General features: G+C 47.4%; 2 protein-coding genes across 3 annotated transcripts in view; both read right to left on the bottom strand.

The window, feature by feature from the left end:
- fam184ab (family with sequence similarity 184 member Ab) overlaps positions 1-3,427 on the bottom strand; it is a gene marked incomplete at both ends in the record, with an annotated part of 47,553 nt that extends 44,126 nt beyond the window's left edge. For both annotated transcript variants that reach the window (XM_084484118.1, XM_084484117.1), the window contains one exon: positions 3,251-3,427. In XM_084484118.1, the coding sequence (XP_084340244.1) occupies positions 3,251-3,427 (177 nt within the window). The remainder of the gene's footprint in view (positions 1-3,250) is intronic.
- A 7,275-nt stretch (positions 3,428-10,702) lies between these two features.
- On the bottom strand, positions 10,703-20,698 carry wasf1 (WASP family member 1; the record flags this gene model as incomplete). The annotated part of the gene is made up of 7 exons (XM_084484284.1): positions 10,703-10,860; positions 11,279-11,901; positions 13,998-14,177; positions 15,209-15,378; positions 16,453-16,509; positions 20,119-20,205; positions 20,600-20,698. The coding sequence occupies 7 exons, from the start codon at positions 20,696-20,698 to the stop codon at positions 10,703-10,705; spliced, it is 1,374 nt and encodes a 457-aa protein (XP_084340410.1).
- Between the last annotated feature and the right edge of the window lie 1,386 nt (positions 20,699-22,084).

The raw sequence follows: 22,084 nt of genomic DNA, 5'->3' as shown, positions 1-22,084 counted from the left end.
GGTTCATGATTTTTTAATTATGTCTCATAAAGACTTTTCCCTTGTTTTTACAGGTCCACATTGAGACAGTATAGCATTTGCTACAGCGCTGTGGGATGGGCTAGAGACTTGGATTGCTAATGTCTTAACGAGTACACATAAAGCAAAACATAAATGACAAAATATTGAAACAAAAAAACGTTGGTATTTCTTGCATCCCAACTACAGCCGTCAAAAGGGTTAATAAGAAAAGTACATTACAAAACAGTTTAATTTGATTCTGTTGGGGTTTCTAGCTCATTCAGAATAAATAGAGTAGGCCTACATGACAACCAAATAAAAGAGTTGTGGTAATGAATTGGTCTCTCTCGCTCGTGTCTCTATATATTCCTATATAGGGAAATGTATTTCATTGAACTGTTCTGTTGAACTGTTGAAAAAAGAATGTGATATTGTGGCTCGTGATCTGGCCTGGAAAAAAATGGGATATGACATTTTTGCCAAAACCATCATAGAGACTGCAGCCTGATCGTCCTGGGATTGGGAAAGATTACGCAAAAAGTTAATTCTTCTTTCAGGTCACTCTTATTCACACTCAAAGTTGCATATTAACCTGTACATATGAAGCTTCATCATGTTGCTTGGTTCAATATTTTCTCAAAAAAAAAAAAAGTACATACTACCATGTACTGGAAAACCACAGACAAGGTTTTCAGTGATCCTTCTGCAACAGATGAGGAATAAAGAGACAACACCGGTGACATAATGCGTCTATAGTCAAGTCATGCTTGAAAGAGTTGGACGAGGGCTGATCTATTAAACTACATAAAGTCAAGTGTGAAGTTACTTTTTGTGCAAACTTGGCAGGTTTATTGCAGAGATTTGGATGCAAACTATGTTACCTTTGTGTAACTATAGAGAATGCAAGTGACCAAGATTGATTCAACATTGATTGACTGATTAAACAATTAAGAAATCTACTAGTACTTGAACATAATTACATATCTACTTCCAACACTTCCCAACCCCATTAGTTGGTGTCCATCTATGTTATTTTCGTCCTCCATTCTCCAGGAATATGCAGCGGTCTATTTCTGACTCACTTCACGACTAAAACATTATGGCCCAGCAAAAAGCCAGAAACTTCAGTTTTGCCAGCCTGGCTTACCATGGAGAAGCTCACAGTAACAGCTCTCTGAGAAACAGCGCCCTACTTCTTTCATGCCATTGGCCTGAATTATAATTTATATAGAGCTTGTTGCCATAGCAGCAAAATCCCACTTCAGCGCCTTGACAGTCATACTGCAATATGCAGCAGTTTGTAAAAGCACTACAGCTGTAAATAATAAGATAGAGTTTAAAGAGTGTAAACCAACAAAGATAGCAAAATAAATTAGATGACATTGGGAGTAAATGGAAAAAAGCATTTGGCGATAAAATAAATATCGTAAATAGCATTGGTATAGAGCAGGTTTTATGTCACAGAGAAACAGCAGTCTAGATCGCTGAACGGACAGATCACTGAAAGGATAAATGGAAGATAGGCATGGGTGATATGGCTGAAAGACATATCACGATATAACTTGATCATATTGATCGATATCGATAACTATTGATCATTTTAATGACCTAAAAAGACTAGAAATTAACATGCTGGATTTAAACACTTATGTTTAACACTTATTATGACCTTCCACTGTTCTCTCTTCATTGATAAATACTCCAATTTTGATACATGAAAAACACGTAAGTATGGAACCGTGTTTGTGTAACAAACCCAGCTGCTAGATTTGGTGGTTCAGTCTCTTATCGATATATATTGAACAAGGCCTAATGGAAGACACCTAACATTTAAGAAGTGATGCAAGGGTTAGGGATGCAAACAAACCTACATTCAAACAGCACCAAACAACAACAAAATTCTGTAATTAGTAAATCAAGTTTGGTTTCTCAGTACTGAAATGTTCTATCCCTTTATTGTCACGAAGGAATACAAAAAACGTTTTATGTTTTTTTTTTTTTTTTACTGAAATTGATCATAAAATGGAGTTTGTATGTAGGCCTGTGCTATGTTTTAAAAGGTGGCCCCTGGTGGGTTTGGGAAGACAATTATGACATTATCTAGTGACACAATGAAGAAGGAATATATGAACCAGCCAATTAGTGACGTAGGTAACCAATTAATGCTGTGATGCTGCTGAAACTGTCTGCTGACGTACTCTTGACACCTCACCAGGGGAAAAGCAGCCACGGCTGGCTAGCCCACGCCCTCTGACGTGTGTACAAAGAATGTATTCTTATTTGCATAGCTAAAAGGCTTGTTTTGTTCATCATTAGTTTGAAATATTTTCCAAATACTGATCCTGTATGCAAATTATCCCGTGTAATAGGGCAGTGAGCCTGCTCATATTAACTTGCTGATACATCAAATATATAATTGTTAAGATTGAATTATTACAAAACGACTTTGTAACATTACATCAACAACTATAACTTTAAGGTGCCATAAGCACCGTCATGACTGCACAATAAGCCTTGTGAGGCATATGACTACATAGTCTACATGTGTGATGTGTCTGATGACCTCATGCTGTTTCATTTCTATGTGTTATCATAAGTCATTAACTCACTAATCAGTGTGTCTACATTTCTACAAACGGGTGGTAGTGTGGTAAGAGATGTAAGAGGAAAAGCTTGATTTGAGACTTGATCACTGGACGCTTGATATTCTAATACATCAGCTGTTAATTGCGATGCATGTCAAGGGATTACCCATGTAAAGCATGAAGGAGTTCTTTCATTAAAGGATGTCATGCTGATGGTTATGCACCCTACCTAAATCAACTCCAGACACACACCGACCCCAAGGCCGCTTTGACTTTGACTCAAAGATGTCTCAAATGAGTGACCTCAACAGTTTGCTGTTTGACTGAATCAACGTTGTCATGCTGTTAACGGGATTCTTTCATGTATTTTGCAGCCTTATCGCAGCGCATTCAGCAACCGCAAGCATCCTTTACCTTGGTGCAAGTGACAATACACCAGAAAAGCGATGCATGACACAATTCACCGAATGCTTTGTACCCAATTTTTTTGTTTAAACGAATACCCTACAGGTTTGATTTAATAATGCGAAATACGCATTGGACGGATGGCAGCAGCAGCATCCCCATCAGGATTAACCCTGGACACACCGCTCGGCCCGGGGCTTAGCTCATGTCTGGTCCCGAAAATCCCCTAATGCACATCGTCGATTACATCCCCGTCTTACCTTGGTCAGCTGCGCTATTTTCTTGCTCATCTTCAGGTGCAGGTCGTGAGTATACTCCATGGCGATGCCCGGCTGGAACGCCGTGGCGGACGGGGATCCGGAGCTGTATTTGCCCGCTCCGGTGGACGGCTGGCCGGCAGGGCTGTAGTACTGCTGCCAACCCGAACCGGTCGCCATCTTCACGATGATGCTTTAGATTTTCCCTCCCCGCCAAAAGATTGAGTTTCTATCCGCGAGAACGAACCAGTCTGCCAGCTGACGGAGGGCAGGACAGGCAGTGGCGGCGGAGTCCTTCGCCACCTGAAACCCTGGCACGAAACGCACCCGCGGACCCGAGCCTTGTTGGCTCGTTCGCCTGCTAAAATATCAGGGTCATTTTTGCGCAGGTCAGGATAATAACACGATGCTAACGTCGAATGCTAGTCTATTTATCCCGACGGAAGACGTCAGAGCCCGGTCATTGCTGTAGTGTGTATCCATCAACACGCTCTGCGGGCTAGCCGTCTTAGCGGAATACACTCAAAACAGACGGACTAGAGGCTATCATATCGGTAAAAACAGGTATTTATGGTGTCAGAACACGGCAGTCACCCGCCGGTGAGTCGGTATCCCCGAGTGGTGGAGGTGGTGAAGACATGTGGGCACCTGTCTCCTCCGAAATAGTCGAGGAGGGGAAGGTTCGCCTCCTCGGTGCGTCGCGGCTCGGGAGAAGCACTGCTCTGGTTCAAGTGGCACGCACGCGCGCGTGTATGTGTTAGAGTCGGTGCGCGTGTGTGCGCGCGTGTAAGTGTAAAGACCAGAGAGTCGCTGTTTGTGTGTGTGGGCGCGCGTGTAAGTGTAAAGACCAGAGAGTCGCTACTGTTTGTGTGTGTGGACGGCCGCGCGTGTACGTGTAAAGACCAGAGAGTCGCTACTGTTTGTGTGTGTGGACGCGCGTGTAAGTGTAAAGACCAGAGAGTCGCTACTGTTTGTGTGCGTGTGCGCGCGTGTGTTAGTGTGCAGTAGCTAGGACGGGCTGAGCTGTTGCTATAGCCCTACGCCTGTTGCCATGGATCACCACCTCAATAGTTTACCCGATTGTTGCTTACGTCAGTTCCGTTCGCTTGCCCTTTTTGTGGAGAAATCTCTGTAGTTTACATTAAATCACTGACGATCCAAGAGCCCCCTTTTCCTTTGAGCCGGAGGAGAATGAGCGCTGGTGGGACGACGTGCCTTATTTCTACCCTCTGAGTTCTGCATGCGTGTAAAACATCCACAGTCCATTTGACAATGACGTCAACATAATAGTTGCTTATAGGCTAAATGTTGATGATCGAGTTGTTGTATATGAATAGTCCAAACGGTTTATGGTTGCATCCTCGTCCAGTCTACACATGTGTTGTTACACTTCTCGTTACATTGAATTATCCGAGCTTTCGATTTGTGACCCTGTAGTATGGAATTGGGTTAACACAGGATAGTCCAAATGATAGTCCACACCTCTACAATGCAACCTAGTGATGCATGTGTTACTCTTGTTACACATCCACCGGAACTTGTGGTGTCATTATTATGTTATCCATTAGAGTTAAAGTGCTCAATTTGGCTGCAACTGAGGTGTTTCAAGGCTATATTGTTTCTTTAAGCTTCTCAGAGTGAGTGAGTGAGTGAGAGAGACTTCTTTGATGTATCCCGTCAGGTTTAGCCGATCTTTTCCAAAATTACAGGCCAGCTTTGGCACACTTGAGGTAGGCCTATATGGTTAAAATTAGCAGAAAAAAATATTCTCGGCCAAAACTATACAAACGCAAGGATGCCCCCTTTTTTTCGTTTCCCACAATATCTCATGTTTCTCCAATATTTGCAACAGTTAGGGTCAGCAGCCTACAGAGACCCAAACGCAGAGTCTCAGGATACAGGATAAAGTGCAAAGCAAAGTATTTACTAGGAAGCCAGGCATATAACACAGGTCAGTCCAAACAAAACAAACTAGCACATCTAGGTAATCAATCTTAAGGTCCAACAGCAATACATCCAGGCAGGGAGTAGGCGAAATACAAAATCGGGGAGACTCGACACAAATACACACTGAAAGGGGATGTATTCACTTCACACTGGGGAACAAGGACAATCGGTCAAGGTAACGAAGAAAACAAAGAGGTCGTATGCAATCAGAGTAGGTGTGGAAAACCAAGGGGAACACAGAGTAGGAGGACATCTAGTGGGGGAAACAGAAATGACGGGATGTGACAATATCGCAGGTTTATCCGTTCTCTGACCGACAGCCCAACTTTGGCCCACTTGAAGTTAGGCAGTATCATTTAGGAGTAGATAAGCTCTTCTTTTCACCATTTTACTCCCATATCTTCTCCTGTAAGGTTTATTCCAGCATTTCCGTAGCCGTAGCCCAGCTTTGGCACATACTTGAAAGCAACACACAGATACAAGAGACTGGAGGAAAATGATTCTTTGTCAAAATGTAAAAAATCTTAAGGTCAACCCTGTTTTTCTTTGTTCACAGTTGATGTCATGCATCTATTTTGTCCAGTCAGGTTCATCATCCAATCTCTTCCAATAAAACACAGTTTTGGCACAGTCAAGGTTACACGGTTACCTTTTGGATGAAAGAAATATTCTTGGGTCAAGCTGAAAAAAAAACGTAAGGGTCCCCTTATTGTATTTTTTTTCCATCATCATCACCCCAGCCATCAATTCCCCTCTAATATCAGATTCCAACAGAAGGACATTATAGTAGCGGACAGACTCAGTACACGTCTCCTCAAGAAACAGAATGAGCCTGTCAGTAACCATCCTCTGCGTCATGTTGCACGTCAGTGGTAAGAGCAAAAGGCCTGTATGACAGAGGGCTAGAGGCCTCTGTTCCTGCTTTTAAATAGGGACTACCATGGCATGCTTCCAAAACCACATCAGGACCCTCTCCTCCCACGCTCTGTTGAACAAAGACAAAACCTCCATCAGCATAATTCACCCAAATCCCAAAACAGATCACAGCATAGGCCATCCGTACCCGGAGCCACATCGCCCGCTGCTAAAACCGCTCTCATCAGCTCATCCAACGTGAAGTACACATCAAAAGGGCTCTCTTTATACTTATCCCACCCCAAAATCAAGCCCTGCAGCCATCACAGCAGCATGCCCTGTCCTGGTCCGCCCACCTACATCCTAGCACTGCCGAATGCATTGCGCCAGCATATTGGCCTTGCTAACCCTCACACGCGACTCCCAAACACACACCACTCCGTCTACATATGCCTGAAATAGGGCAAACAACCCCATACACCTCTGTGAGGGACGTGCTTCTCCCCAATTTTGATTTAGGCCCTGTCCCAATTCTCCCCCTTCCCCTAGATTTGAGCCCTACCCCTAAGTTTTGCGCGTTCCCGTGAAGGGGTAGGGTGTCCCAATACTTAGGGGAGCAAGGGGGAGTGCTATTTTTCCCTTAAAATCAACCCTTGAGCACTAGCCAGCTCGGGAGCTGACTTGCAGCTAAGGGCACTCAAAGCAAGTGTTCTTGTTAAGGAGAGAAAAATTGGACTTAATGTCCCGCCTCGCCACAGCCCTAACTCTTTGGTACACCACTACTGTACCTTCTACAGGGAAGCTCCTCAACCTCCTTTAAGCCCTATTCCTAGCCCTTTCTGACTCATTGAATGCCTTATTCCACCCCGGCACTAGCTTCCTGGGCCAAAGAGCTGCCTTTATGGAAACCGCCTCCATAGCAACAGACAACAGAGTGAAAGAAAGCACCCTAACACCTCCGCTGATTCATCACTTACACTATGTAATCCTCTTAGACACATCCAAATGTATCCCATTCTTCCTTTCCAAAATCAAACTCATCATTCCCTACCAGTAGTCTCACACAGCAGATTTCCTCCCCACCTACGGAATATGGGGAAATGATCACCGTCAACAGCATATGATAACCCCCAATACTTCCCACTCAGCCTTACATATGGCATGTCCATCATTTACACCCACCCCATCCTTCTTAACGTTTCCTCCACCGTACACTGTACCAACACCATCCATTCCCTAGGCATTCCCACCCTATCACGTTGATCACATCCTTATCCTGGGGTAATAAAATCAAGCCAGCAGCCGTGTCTCTGCACACAGATACAATTCGGTTTGACCTGAAACTCCCTAATCAACTTTTTAAATTATTTGCCGTTGGCTATGAGACTTCTTGAATTCAACAGTGAGATAAAGAAAGTTCTTACCTTGAAGTGTTCTTACTAGCTTTTGGTGCTTCACAGGGGGTCTGAGATAATTGAACCCCAAAAACACAAGCCCCCTGAGATAATTGTGTGGAGTGTGTGGGAATTGCTGGTTGAAGCAGCCTCACTTAGCCTGAGTCAGACTGATTGGACTCTAGGGATGGGTGAGGCTGCACACCTGTTTCACATTGAGTAATCAATGTGCAAAGGTTAAATCAGCCATCCCCAAACATACTCAGAGAGAGAGCTCTTGCATGGCAACATGCTGCACCAGCGTCATGTATCATCCATTGGCTGCAAACCTTACAATAAACAAATAAGAAACATTTGCTACAGTCTGCTGGGTAGGCTGATCTATCCAACATACATCAGGATGGACATGGCCACTTCTGATGTCACTAAGGCACAGGAAAAGGCAGAATTTCAAATGGATTGTAATGGCTGACCACACTCACACCTGGTGGTATAATAGGGGCCCTTTAAGTCTGACACAGTCAAAGAAAGTAAAAAAAAAAAAAAAACACCTTTCACACCCTTCCTCTCTCCAGGCACTAAACGGGCCATGAACCCAAACTTTTCAACGCCTAAAGCTTACCCTGGTGCTCCTCTGACCGAAACAAAACCAGTAGTGATCCCCTTGCCACTGCTTTAATATAAAGCACACATCCCACTGCTTTCTGCTCCGGTTGAAGACCAGAAGTTCAATCGGTTAAGCCTTACTGGTCCCTCACCTCCAAATCCTTATGTCAATCTATCCAACCCTCCTTCCTGTTCACCTCTCCTTCACTTTCACTTCTGACCTTGGTGCCAGTCCTGCTGCTTCCTGCTCACATGAAGACAACTCCTCTCCTCCCTCCTGCATCTCATCTGAGTCTGACATTGACGCCAACCACCTGCCACCTGCTGTCAAGCCCACCTCCATCACCACTTCTGTGACCTTGTCTCTAGGAGCTTTAGGTTCTAACTTCAGTGTAACATTTGAGGTTTGTTTTCAATATATTTCCATAGTTTTAGGCACTACCACGGAGCTACTTGCACCCCCCCCTCTCTCCCCATGTGGCCGCTATCTCCATTTAATGTATTATGTAATTTTATTTTTTTTCATAAAATGCATGCTTCAAGACGCACATCCACACACATTTCATCCCCATATATTGAAATGGCCATTTTGATTTAATATATTTATATACATTTTAGTTTAGTTATTTGATTTTAGCTCTAGCTCATGTGAAGACGTGATTTTCACATTTTTATGTTTATCTTACCTCCGTAGATCACATCAGGTGAGCCCATCTCCATGGAAATACAACCTGAACTGTCAAAGTCGAGGAAAACACCTGTACATCATTAAAAAGATTGACTTTAAACGCTATATATACTTATATTTGTGATTTGTGTTTTTGTTTAAAACAGTAAGAACTCTCCAAACTGGAACCTGGTGGTATACACCCATATTAATTCAATGTACATGATTGAAAGGTATATTGCTAGGGAAGAATGTTAACAGAAATACAGCAAATTAACTGTATTTGCTAAGCAATGTTACTGCTGTTTCTTGAAGCCAACTGTAAACTGACACTAAGACAAACGTTAGCAGCAAGACTTGAAACATAACAGCTTTTATTAATTCAAGCAAACTGTTACAGTCAACAGTTACATAAGTTACATGGTATTCAGTAATGTATTATCTTTTTTTTGTTGCAAACCATGGCCCCACCGGAACCCCAATTTTTTTACACAAACATAGAAACGTCTAACCCATACAAGCGCAGGCAAGTAGCAACAGCACAATACATTCATCAACTCGACAGTACGTTTCATACAAACAATAAGGCAATTATAAGAAAATAAAAACAAATGAAAAGAAAACAGAGACAACAGACATCAGTCATCAAATGAAAAGCCCAGGACCATTCAGAGCAATGTCTTGGGTGTCCTTCTTGGTGTTTTTTCCTCTGATTACCTTCTTGGTAGTTTTTCTGGGGTAAACATTAACTCTGTTCTAGTCACCAGACGTGGTTAGACTCTTCATTAGTAAAAAGAAAGAAGAGAGAGAGACGGGAGAAAGGAGCTGCCTTGAGTGTTTGGTCAAGTGGTATGTACCCAGAGATGGTCAGACGACTGACATTTGCAAAAGAAAATAAAAGAATGTGCAATGTGACAGGAGTGTGTGTGTGTGTTGCTCCTGTGAGTGGCTGACGCCGAACAACGCGAATATACAGTATACTCAGTAAACATTACAGGAGCATTGTCTGTCCGGTCACTGGACCGTGAGTCTGCGTTTGATGATGCACGTGATCGTGTGAATCAGATGGTGCACGTGGGCCTCCGGGCTCCAATGACCGGGAAACTCATCTGAACATCTGGTGGCCTAAATCGTTTCAAGGGCCAAAGTAGTGGAGTGGGTTGGGTAGATATGCACTAACGTAAAGGGTCAAATAAAAGACCACATACACATACTGGTCAACCTTCAGTTCCATCACAATCGTCACCATACGACAATTCATCCAAATATTTACTTTGCTTTTCAAATGATAAACAAATAAGTGGTGATGTCAGAGAAAACATAAGACGAAAACGCAAAAGGACACCTTGGGCCATGAGCAACAGTGCTGCCTCTCTCCAAATCAACTGCATTGGAAATGACTGGCCTATTAAAACTGCAAATGTGTCGGAAAAAAAGTAAATAAGATGATAAAAAAACAAGTCGGCATCCGTTCAATAACACTTTCAACCACAAGGTGGCAACATTATACAACAAAGCTGAAGACAGAGGGCACGTGCCGCCTTTTTTAAACCAGTTTTTCTCTGCTCTCACGTTGACACACAGCCAGATGTGTAATAAAAATTAGGGGTTCTTAAAACGTTTTGCTTTTTTTTTTCATGTAGAACAGAACTGTACACAAGTCGGATTTCGTGAAGGAGAAAGTAAACTCAAGAAAACTAACCAAAAGTTAACAAGGTCTATATGGTAATGTAGAAAGAGTAACTTAAGGAACCACTGACAGGACCCTAGAATGACAAAGAGATCCTCGCCGGAACATGAACGCCCCGCAGAAGAGCGGGGCGGAAGGAGAGAGAGAGAACGAAAGAAGAGAGAGGGAGATGTGGAAAGACCGACAAAAATGAGGAATTCCGAGGACAGAAAGGCAGAAGTCTCTTCCTGGGATTGGTTTCTGATCGCACGACTCTGTTTCCCTCCTCCTCCTCCTCCTCTTCCTCCTCTTCCTCTTCACTCCATCCAGTCCCCCTCGTCGAACTCCGACTCGTCCTCCGAGTCCGAGTACTCGACGGCGATGCGCCGCGACAAGATGGTGGCCACGTCGTTGCCCACCCGCTTGTGCTTGGCCTCCTGCTCCCGCTGCTCCTCCACCTTCCGCAGCTGGATGCCTGGGGGGGGGGGGGGAGGACATCAGCCAATCATAAACTTTCCCCTTGACAACAACGTCCTCCCATTACCGATGGTCAAATAGAGCGATTGTATTATTTATTTTATGTACGGATTGGAAGGTGAGAAGAGAGAGATGATGTAGAGAGAGCTGTGGGGTTGTAAAGAGTGATAGAGTGATAGAGTGACAGTGTACTTTATCCTTGACCACTCTTTCTGCTCGAGTCTGTTGAAATAAAGCGGAAGGTTTTCCGTGCTTTGGTTGCGGATGGCAAGATAAAGAGAGAACTACCGACAGAAAGAGAGGGAGCAAGTGCTCTTCACTTCCGACTAAGTCTGCACAAATAGAGCCCAACTTCCTCGGAAATTTGAAAGACAAGAGTGAAACCACAACAAAGCGTGTGTGTGTGTCCCACGCACCTTTGCGGATGGCCTCCAGCAGGACGCTGCGGGCGTCGCTGATGGGCGGCAGGTTGGTGGGGTGGTGCCTCTTGCCGTGGCCCCCGTCGTGGCCGCCGGCGTGGGGCGAGGCCATGGCGCCCGCCGAGGGGAAGGCGGGGATGGGGGGCGGGCCCGGCGGGCACGGGGAGGAGCTCCTCCCCCCGTGGAAGGGCAGGGGAGGGGGCGGCGGCGGCGGCGGCGGCAGGGCGGCGCCGTCCGGCTGGCCGAAGGTGGAGGAGCCCGGCGGCGGCGGGGGGCCCTTGTCCAGGACCTGCTGGAGGCGGGCCGGGGAGGAGGAGTGGAGGGGCGGGGCCACGGGGGGCGGGGCCGGGTGCAGCACCCCCGCGGCGATCTGCAGCGGGGCGGGCGCGGGCGGGATGGCCGGCGGCTGCTGCTGGTGATGGTGGTGGTGGTGGTGGTGGTGCTGCTGGTGGGGCAGCGGGGGGACGGCCGGAGGGGGGGTGCCCCGCGGGCCCGCCCCGGAGGAGGGCAGGGGGGGAGGCGGAGGGGGCAGCGGGGGGGGCGGGGGCGGGGTGAGGGAGTTGAGGCCCGCCGTCCGGGCAGGAGACTGAGGTCTGCTGTCGGAATAACCTGAACTGGAGCTGAGAGAGACAGAGACAGAGACAGAGACAGAGAGAGAGAGAGAGAGAGAGAGAGAGAGAGAGAGAGAGAGAGAGAGAGACAGAGACAGAGAGAGAGAGAGAGAGAGTCAATACAAGTACATGTTAAGCTTTAACAGGGAGAGCGAATCAATAATGAAGTTCCACAAAACACAAAGCTTTCTGTTCTACCGATGGCAACACAAATCAAGCACGCTTCTTTCCAGGGTATAGTGGACGGATCAATGAAGGTGATGGTGTTGGTGGGTTCAGGGTCTAGTTAGTCCACAAATCAGACTTTAGATTACTAAACTTTGATCTAAAGTCTGATGGCAGACAAGCTTAAATCTAGGTGAACAGGCATTTCTTTTTCTCACGCTTAGTGTTTGTTATGACCACTCATGTCGCTGGGAGCGGGGAGGTGTAAGCATTAATTGGCCATTAACAGTGAACATAATGTTTCACTCGTGAACAGTAAGAAACTGTTGAAATCAACACCGTGTAGACTGGGCACTGTTGGAACACACTTAATTAAAAACCCCTTCTGAAAGTTGTCTACTCGCAGGAATCTGTGTCTTTTCGTTAGGACGTCTCGGTAATGAAACAGGAAACGAGGTGTCGCTCCGTCCCCTTCAGTTCTTGGTTCCCGTCCCAGACTGTGCGTACTATCTCGGGGCTGGATGCTAGCCTGTAGGCTGCCTCACCAGCTAACTGGATTGTGAGACTTCGCGGGGAGAATCTTTCCCCCCATCCGTTTTTCATCTTGACACATTTACAAGCCGACATGGAAGCCGGGGGTAGTGCTCAGTGACACTTTATTCTTTGAGCATCGCAAAGGCGGCTTCAGGATGAAGCCTCTTGGACAGACTTTGCGCTCCCATGTATTAAAAATCTGATCATCTGTCACAAATCAATCCAAATCAAATCAATCACGCCACCGATGCAAAGACACCTAAACACGAAAAGGAGGGATAAACGGTAGACCAATGGGTTGCGGGGGGGGGGGGGGGGGGTAGAACCGGTAGAACCCCACCCCCTCCGCGCGCTGCGCGCGCCAGACCCCGGACCGCCCGGCGCCTCATTGATCCCCCCCTTCTGATCCCGGATCTTTCCTTCTCTCTGCGCTGTGGGTTAGTCAGGTCTCATACCCGGCTGTCATCCCTCCCTCCGTCTATCTCTTACTTCTCCCTTTGTTGTGTTTTGTATCCCCCGTATCCCTGCTCTGGTGGAGCTGAACCGCATACAAGGAAGGGATAACCGGCTGCTCAGAGTATGAAGAGGATTCAAATTCAAAGAGTGTAAGGCGTGTGTGTATATGAGAGAGAAACGGAGAGAGAGAGAGAGAGAGAGAGAGAGAGAGAGAGAGAGAGAGAGAGAGAGAGAGAGAGAGAGAGAGAGAGAGAGAGAGAGAGAGAGAGAGAGAGAGAGAGAGAGAGAGAGAGAGAGAGAGAGAGAGAGAGAGAGAGAGAGACCATGCATTACTATCTGCCTTGCTACTCTATAATAAAATCGAAGAATAACTTTTTGCAAGAATAAAACGCAGCCAAGGCCTCCACAGGCCAATACATCCAGGGAATATCTCTCTAAAATTAGTTTCCTTCTGCCCCCTCTACACTAGCTCAGAGGTAAAGGATGGTGCGCCACGCAACACTTTGTTTGTACTTTGTTTTCATAGTAAATAACAGGGGTCAAGAGGTCATTCAGAAGCGGCAACATTCCAACATTGATAGTTCCGACTCCAGACACTGGAAGCTGCCAACGGGAAAACTTGCATAGAGCAGGTCTAAAAAATCATGCAAAGATAGCATTCAATCTTTTCATTTTGAAAAGATGCATGAAAGACAAGGCATTAGGGGCAAAGCGTTCACTTGGTCTGGATTTACGAGGCCCTCGGATCACAGCAAGGACAGCATTAACAATTCACCAGACTTGTGGGCGCGGCCACTCTGCCATAAACTACCGTGCTGCGGTCTGCATTGGCGCTCACCGCCACTCACTCCTCATTGCTTATGATGATTGTGATTAGTATGGAGTAACCTACATACCAACACACTGGGTGGGGGTGGGGTGGGGTGTGGGGAGGGGGGGTGGGGTCTCACCTGAGCATGGACGGCGGCAGGATCTCGCCCAGCGCGTGCATGGCAGGGGGCGGCGGCGGGGGGTCGTGGGGTCGCGAGTACATGCGGTCGCCCGTCTGGTTCAGCAGCTCGTTCATCTGGCTGTAGGGCAGGGCGGCCAGCGAGAAGGGCCCGTCCATGTTGTCCATGTACATAGGGGCCCTGGGGACACGGGAGACCAGACAACACGCCGTGAGTGTGGGTTCAAGCCCCCTTGATTCCCCACCCCCACCCCCCCCAGCCCACCCGTGCTGCTGGCTTCCCAGAACAGATCAGCTCTAGCAGAGTATAATGGAAACACGAACGACCCCTGGATCACCCCGCTGTTTATAACGCTGCTGTGCGAGGTGCAAAGGATTTTATAGGTGGAAAAGCACCACCGCCATCTCGGCGGTTACTCAATAAAACGGGCTGCGTTTGGGTTGTAATATAAGAATTAAAATGCAACAGCGGGGAGTCAAGTCCATAAAACTGTGACTCATGATAACAATGGTGTGTATTCATTTCGGGGCTTCAGCGCATGCCGTTCAGCTCGGCGGCGGAGCTCAGAGGTGCTCCTGCACAGCCCACTTACTGAAACAGAATCCGGCGGATCAATGAGCAGCGCCGAGGGGTGAAGTAGAAACAGGGCTCTGTTTTGGTGTGTTGGATGAAGTGACCCCTTTGATTACCGCTCCGCTACACGGCTCTACGCTGTCTTCAGCGGTTTTACCGGCTTTTTGCTCGCCGCGTGGGTGTGATGCGGTGTGTTATCTCACTGACACAGAGTGTCTTGCTGCACATGCGTCAGCGGTGCCTGTGTACGTACTTGTGGCTCTGGCATGGAGGGAGATAAATGTGTTTTTTTGTCATCCACATTATTTTTTTCCTAGTCACACTCAGGCTATGGTCCATTATCTGGCAGCCCGTGTTTAACCGAGTGCTGGAGAAAAAGCCTGCCGTCATTTGAAAACGCTTGCAGGAATCAATGCTCGCAGTGCGGATCGAGATTTGAAAGATACAGAGCGTTGGACTGCCATGAACCGAAACCGACGGAGACGATAATGTGGAAAAAAAGGCTAAATAAACAACAATGGATGAATCTCATCCATGTCCCAGCATGACGACATGTCTTCCAACTTAATGGGAGAAGAGAGCATATGAATTGACACACACACACACACACACACACACACACGCGCATGCACACACACCTGTTATCATGATAGGTTGCCATGGAGCCGTTGGCCTCCCTGTGTTGCTTCTCCTCGGCCTCCTCCTGGACAAGCTCCGCCCCCAGCGCCAGCTTCTGCCACTCCTTCTTGCGGTCGTGCGGCGCCCGCGGTACCTTCTCCGACTCCTGGCCGCGATCGATGGCTTTGACCTGGTGATGATGATGGTGATGGTGATGACGATGACAATGATGACGACGACGATGACAGTGAAGATGATGGAGGGCAGGAGGAAGAAAGGAGAACAGAGGAGGAGGAGGAGAAGTGGAGTGGAGTTCAGGGTTTGAGTGTTAAATGGACAAAGGAAAAAGAAAAAGGAAAAATTGCAGGAAGATAAAAGAGTTGCTTTCCACTTCCAGTGTTGAACAGCTTTTTAACACTTTATTTAAAAGGAGACTAAGGTGGGGATTTCACTGTAGTTAACACTTTGGCAGTGATGAAGAGACCAATACAAGGGAGGTTTGTACATTTTGGGTATTCAATTCACACACACACACACACACACACACACACACACACACACACACACACACACACACACACACACACACACACACACACACACACACACACACACACACACACACACACACACACACACACAGTGTGTTCAAAATCCATTTACAATGCTCTCCCAATACACAATGCCACAACACCTTTCATTTAAACTGTGAACACACACACACACACACACACACACACACACACACACACACACACACACACACACACACACACACACACACACACACACACACACACACACACACACACACACACACTAAGAAGTGCAGCAGCTGTTGTCATAGCGACAACACTTTCAAATTGCCTTTCCATTTTACACTAAGCAATATGGAATATTTCCATTGAGAGTGTAGTGGGCTATCTCATCCTCGCAGGCACACTTCATGGCTAGGAGCAGCAGTCCACAGAAAAAACGGCAGTACACTCACACACGCAAGTACACACGCAGGCACACACACACACACACACACACACACGTTAGTGTAGAAAATACAGCCTCAGAAGACACATTTAAGGAGAGAAAAAAACTGGAGCAGACCTCCCTAAGTCCCTCAGACCTAAAACCTCAAACTCTGAAACACACACACAAACAAACACACACACACACACACACACACACTAGGAACTCAAGCATCAATATGAACATCATCTTACCACACACAAGTGTTGATTTTTTGTATTTGATTTATTTTTCTACATACCTGCCCTGGAAGGTCTAAGTACCTATAGACCTGGTCATACATGCGGGAGTCCTGCAACTGCAAGAGCAACAAAACAGGTACAGGAGAGAGAGAGAGAGAGAGAGAGAGAGAGAGAGAGAGAGAGAGAGAGAGAGAGAGAGAGAGAGAGAGAGAGAGAGAGAGAGAGAGAGAGAGAGAGAGAGAGAGAGAGGATTAACAGTGTACCAGATTCAGGAACAACACTGGCATCACAACCACTGCCTGGCTGTGGCGCGGTATTGTGTTGACCGATGCAGCACAAATATCAATTGGAACGACAAAGAACACACAACACGCACAACACACGGAAAAGTGCTGCTGAACAGAAAATGGAGTGAATGACTGGGAGTGAATGACAGAGGGTGGGTGGGTGTGCGTCACAATGGGAGCAGAACAGTGGGCACGAACAACACGTGCAGGTTGGGAACCAGGGGGTGTCAGAGAGGTGGTGGGATGGGGTGTTGATAAGAGAAGAGGCGGTGAGGGAGAGTGGCAGAAGAGCAGAGATGACACTGGAAGAGAAGGCAGAAGACTAGCATGCTTCTAGACCGTGACAGCTCATGAATGAAGGACATGCACAAAATGAAATGGAAGACATCAGTTGTTTCGTTTCGGTACGTTTTGCTAAACAGGTTACATACTGATGCATAGTGACATATACAAGCAAAATGTTGTATATCAGAAAGCTGTGTATAATATTTTCTTTGGTTTTTGGGGCGTAAAACCTACATTATGTTTAGATGTTGTTTTGGTTTCATGATTAGTCATTCTGGATTCAACCGTTTATATTAAGAAGCCAAGAAGTTTAAAAAGCCAACATTTATTTTGGTGTAAATCACCTAAACGATGACCTTGTTGAGAGAAATAACACAAATTATATTTTCCTTTAAGCGTTTGTGTGTGTGTGTATTTATTTCAGTTTAAGTGAAATATTGCTTTATTATTATTAAATCAAAACATTAGACACCAAGAATTCATTGCACAGTTCACACGGCTACTGGCAGCTGCACAACACCAACATCTGATTTCATGTCTTGCCAAACCGAACCACTGAGCACATAATATCCTCTTTTTCTCTGGCTCCTCTAAATGCTCTTGAGCTTGATGATCTTCACAACCCACAAACAATACAGAACAATTAACACCGCCGGGTTTTCGCTGCTCGCTGTGAGTGAGCATGTGCTCGCTAACTCTCGAGTTGAACGCCGCTTACCTCCCTCCCCTCCCCCCCTCCCCCCTCCACTCACCCCACTGGTAGTCAGAGAGAGGGGGTGGGAGGAGTACCGACGGTGACTCACATTGATTAGCTGCTCATTCATCACAAGCCCATTATGGCGGCTGAGACGGCGGCGGTGGGGCGGGGGTAGGGGGGGGCGCGGGGGAGGAGGAAACGGGGGGGGGGGGGGGCCTGTGCACGCTCAGGGGCCGGCCGACGCCCACAGCCTCACCGGGTAATCGGTGTGGTGTTCGCCGTGACAGAGCGAGCCGTCGTGGAGGATAGGTGGCTGTACGGAGACGAGTGGGGGGGGGGGGGATTGTTATAGCGATAGAGCTTTGGAACCACTGTGTTCGCGTCTTGGAAGGTTCTTGGCAGGGCAGGGAGTACAGACGCAGTGCGTCGTTTACGTTCCACGTATAAGGCTGAGGTGGAATCGCTGGTTGATAAAAACGGGGCCTTAATGTCATAGTGGACTAGCGTTCTGTCGCATACAGAATTTAAATACCACCTTGTCTGATATCAGTGAAAACACAGCTCCGACAGTAATATATTTATATGAATTCATATTTAAGGCATCTAGCTGACACTTTTGTCCAAAGCGACTTACAGCCATTTATGCAGACATTCACACACACAATGACAAGCGCCCGGAACAGTTGGGGTGAGGTGCCTTGCTCAGGGACCCCTCAACACACAGCTAGGAGGCGCCGTGGATCGAACTAGCTACCCTCCGGTTACAAGTCAAGCCGCTCTACCTCCTGAGCTACTGCCCTCCTTTCACACTGCGACGCTGGACAGTTAGTCACAAGATGCTGTGAGTCACCGTGCATTACCCACGCTAACGCGACGCATCCACTGTTATTGGACACATATTACAGACTGTACATCAGAGCACGGACACTCGGTAGTCCTTCAGAGAAAGTCGACGCCGAGCCCTTGGTATAACTCATCCGATATGAGAGGTAGTGCGATGCGACTTCCTCTCCGGAACGTCGCCCCGGTCTGTGAGCCTCGCCCCGGAGACCGACGACTCCACTGAATGGAACCGCAGTGGCACAGATAAGAAAGCTTCCCACTGGGTAAGCGCTATGGCGTGTGTGTGCGTGCGTGCGTGCGTGCGTGCGCGTATGTGTGTGTAAATGGATTTATGTGATTATTTTCACAACACATAGCACTTTGTGTGCGTGTGTGCTTGTGTATGTGTGCGTTTACACACACATGGACGTACAGGTTAGTGCCTGTGTGTACAGTATGGTAACACTGTAGGCAGGGAACCGTGTCTAGGTGGGGGTGGGGGGGGGGGTTGAGATATTGTGAGTGTGTGTGTGCTAGAGGGTATGAATTGTGACGGCATCAGCAGAATTCGGCCTAGACACACACATACATACATACATACACACACCCACCGACCCCTCCCACACACCCACGGGGAGGCACTGTGCCACAGGACCACCTAGGGGCTAGACCCCACAGCGCCTCACACTGGACCGAACCACCATTACCGTTGCCTCTACCGGCTAATAGGTCTGTGCTGTTGGCCACACTTGATTGAGTGTAATTAGGTGAGGATTATAGGTAGTTAGAGTGAGCATGTCATCGGATAAGTACAGCAATTGTGCTTGTGCGGCAAACCCTAAAACAAATGTGTTTTCCAAGTTTGCATGGCGAGTGAAATGATTATTCTTGTACCTAATGCTAAGCTTTAAATGTCGGTCAAGTCACTATCACCAAATGAGGTCACACAATAGTGATTGTGCCTACTATGGCCCGCTGATGAAAGCCATCACATTTGCAGCATTATGAATGTTACCCACTGGGTGTCCGTGATGACATTCCCGGGAAAATCCCAAGTGGCACACAGACAGTGACTGGGAAGTGAGATCCAAAAAACACACCTGCAATTACTGTGCAGTAACACCATGGGTGTGGCGTAAGAAAACCAAACAGAAATCTTAGAGATTGCCCCTTTTTCCAGCGAAGGATTCCTTGGATCCAGAGGCCTGCTTCCTGTGTTTTTGTCGCTAGACGGCTGAAGACTGAAGGATTTTCATCTTAGCCTCTTTTAACCCGACTGTAAAGATTCTCCTAACCTTTCTGTGCCATATGCAGTGAGGAATGGGTTTTAAGGAATTAAGCTGACAGCGGTGGTGGTGACGGTAACATAAGTCATTTCGCCCGACCTTTTGGAGGGAGAAAAGAAACATTTTGAAAAAGTGGGAGGCGGCCAGAGGGGGTTAGTAGCAGCGGTGCGGTGGTGGTGGAGTGGCAGGCTGCATACGTTCAGTTCACAACACACCACAGCAAACCGGGGAGGGGGGGGGGGGGGGCGTGTGTGTGAGGAGCAGGAGACGGAATGGGGGGAGTCCAGAGCGAGAGAGAGCGAGAGAGAGCGAGAGCGCGCACGCGCGAGCGAGAAAGAGAGACCTTACCTCGGGGGCGTTTAAGAAGTGAGGATGAGGAGATTTGGAGGGGGATCGTGAGAAGCCCTCTGGACACACCTGATACGGTGTTTCCTGCTGTGAGGCCAGGACGGGCGCGGGGGCAAAGTAGAGAGGAAGGAGTGGAAAAAAAAAAAGGAAACAAAAATAATAATAGCGTTTTCATAAAAAGGGGGAGAGAGACGCCATCGTGCCGAGAACGCCGCCGTTCTCACATTTCGACGCATTGTTCCTCCATGGCAAATCTCTACTTCCTGAGAGGCATTTTTTTCAGAAGGTTTGGTCTTTCCACCCATTTTGTCCCCTCAGCGAGCTCAGTCTCACGTCCCCATACCACAGAACGTGGTACAGAGCGTCTGACACGCACGCAGACCGCAGCGACGTGTACGGCCCCCACCGCCATCAGCAGGGCCCTCATTGGCCACGTCGGTCCCGCTCTCCCAGTCTCCTCCGCACGCCGTCCATCCGTTACCGGTGGACCGGCGGCGAGGCAGTTGCCATGGAAACCCCAGTCAATGCCGCGGTTGTAACTCAACACCATAAAACGTGTCACGTCGCGGAGAGCCGTCATCGCGGGGGTTGTCAGGAGGGATTGTGTTGTGTTTACCGCTTGTTGTGTGTGTGTGTGTGTGTGTGTTTGAGTGTATGCGTGTGTGTGCATGTGTTTGTGTGAGAGAGCGAGAGAGGGAGAGAGACAGAGAGAGAGAGAACTTGAGGAAACATGTCTTTTTTGTGCAGCGTGAATCGTCTTTTTGAAGTATATCCTTTGTTGTGCCATGATCCAGGATAGATGGGGGCAATGGATCTTTAGAAGTTTCTACAGAGCTCGTTATGAAGAGAAAGAGGGAAAGGTTACGGCTCTGCCGCATAAAATAAGTGACTCACAGGCAAACACACACACAGCAGACAGAAGACAGATTCGTTTAACTTAATTTGATCGCCTTCATAACCTCCTTTGTAGTTCGGCCCGCTGAATGTCAAGCCAGAAGACCAACGGCTTTCATTCATTACATCCATTCATCATCTTGCTCCTAATCTGATTCCTTATCTCATCGCCCCCATATAGCAGCCCAGTTCATGTTGTATGTAACCAACGACCACCTGTCTTAATGTACGGGGTAACGGGGGTCTGCCTTATAGACGATGGCGCATCTGACCTGAATCCCTACACTAGAAACGGAGGCAGTCTGTTGGGTTTCCATTATAAGGAGAGCCGGGGCAGACGGAATCACCAGCCTAGCCAGCCCCTCCTGCACTAATCCAGCTGGAGTTGTGCTAGCACAAGGGGGGCTAATGAGATTAGCACAGCAGGCGACTTCGCTCTCCCCTTCCGCAAGCCACTGCTACCTACTTAGCACAGTGTGTGTGTGTGTGTGTGTGTGTGTGTGTGTGTGTGTGTGTGTGTGTGTGTGTGTGTGTGTGTGTGTGTGTGTGTGTGTGTGTGTGTGTGTGTGTGTGTGTGTGTGGAGGGCCCTAGGAGACAGCTGCACTGAGTAAGGGTTTCTGGAGTTACGACTGTTTGTTGCTGTAATTTGCCGTACACAGTTCTCGTAATTAGTTATTTGTTAGCTTGAACCTTCCACTCACGAGCGTAACCTTTGTTGGGGTTGATGGCTTTTCATTGCAACCTTTCTTTTGTCGGAATTGATCTGTCGAGCAAGAGACTTTCTTACTATCCTTGGGAGGATATCCCTCTTCTGTGTGTGTGTGTGTGTGTGTGTGTGTGTGTGTGTGTGTGTGTGTGTGTGTGTGTGTGTGTGTGTGTGTGTGTGTGTGTGTGTGTCTACTCAAGATCTGTTCCTTTTCCAACTGTTTATTTGTTGTGGACTGTTGACTGACAGCCTGGGGACAGACCTAATTCAATGGCAGGCCCGTAATGAATGGCTAACTGTAATTATGTTGGAAGGCTGTATAAAATAAACTTGGTAAGTCGGGCCCTGGGAGAGAACAAGGTTTT

Source organism: Micromesistius poutassou (assembly GCF_964030765.1).
Source record: "Micromesistius poutassou genome assembly, chromosome: 19".
In the NCBI taxonomy this organism is placed as follows: Eukaryota; Metazoa; Chordata; class Actinopteri; order Gadiformes; family Gadidae; genus Micromesistius; species Micromesistius poutassou.
This window is presented reverse-complemented; position numbering and strand designations above follow the sequence as displayed.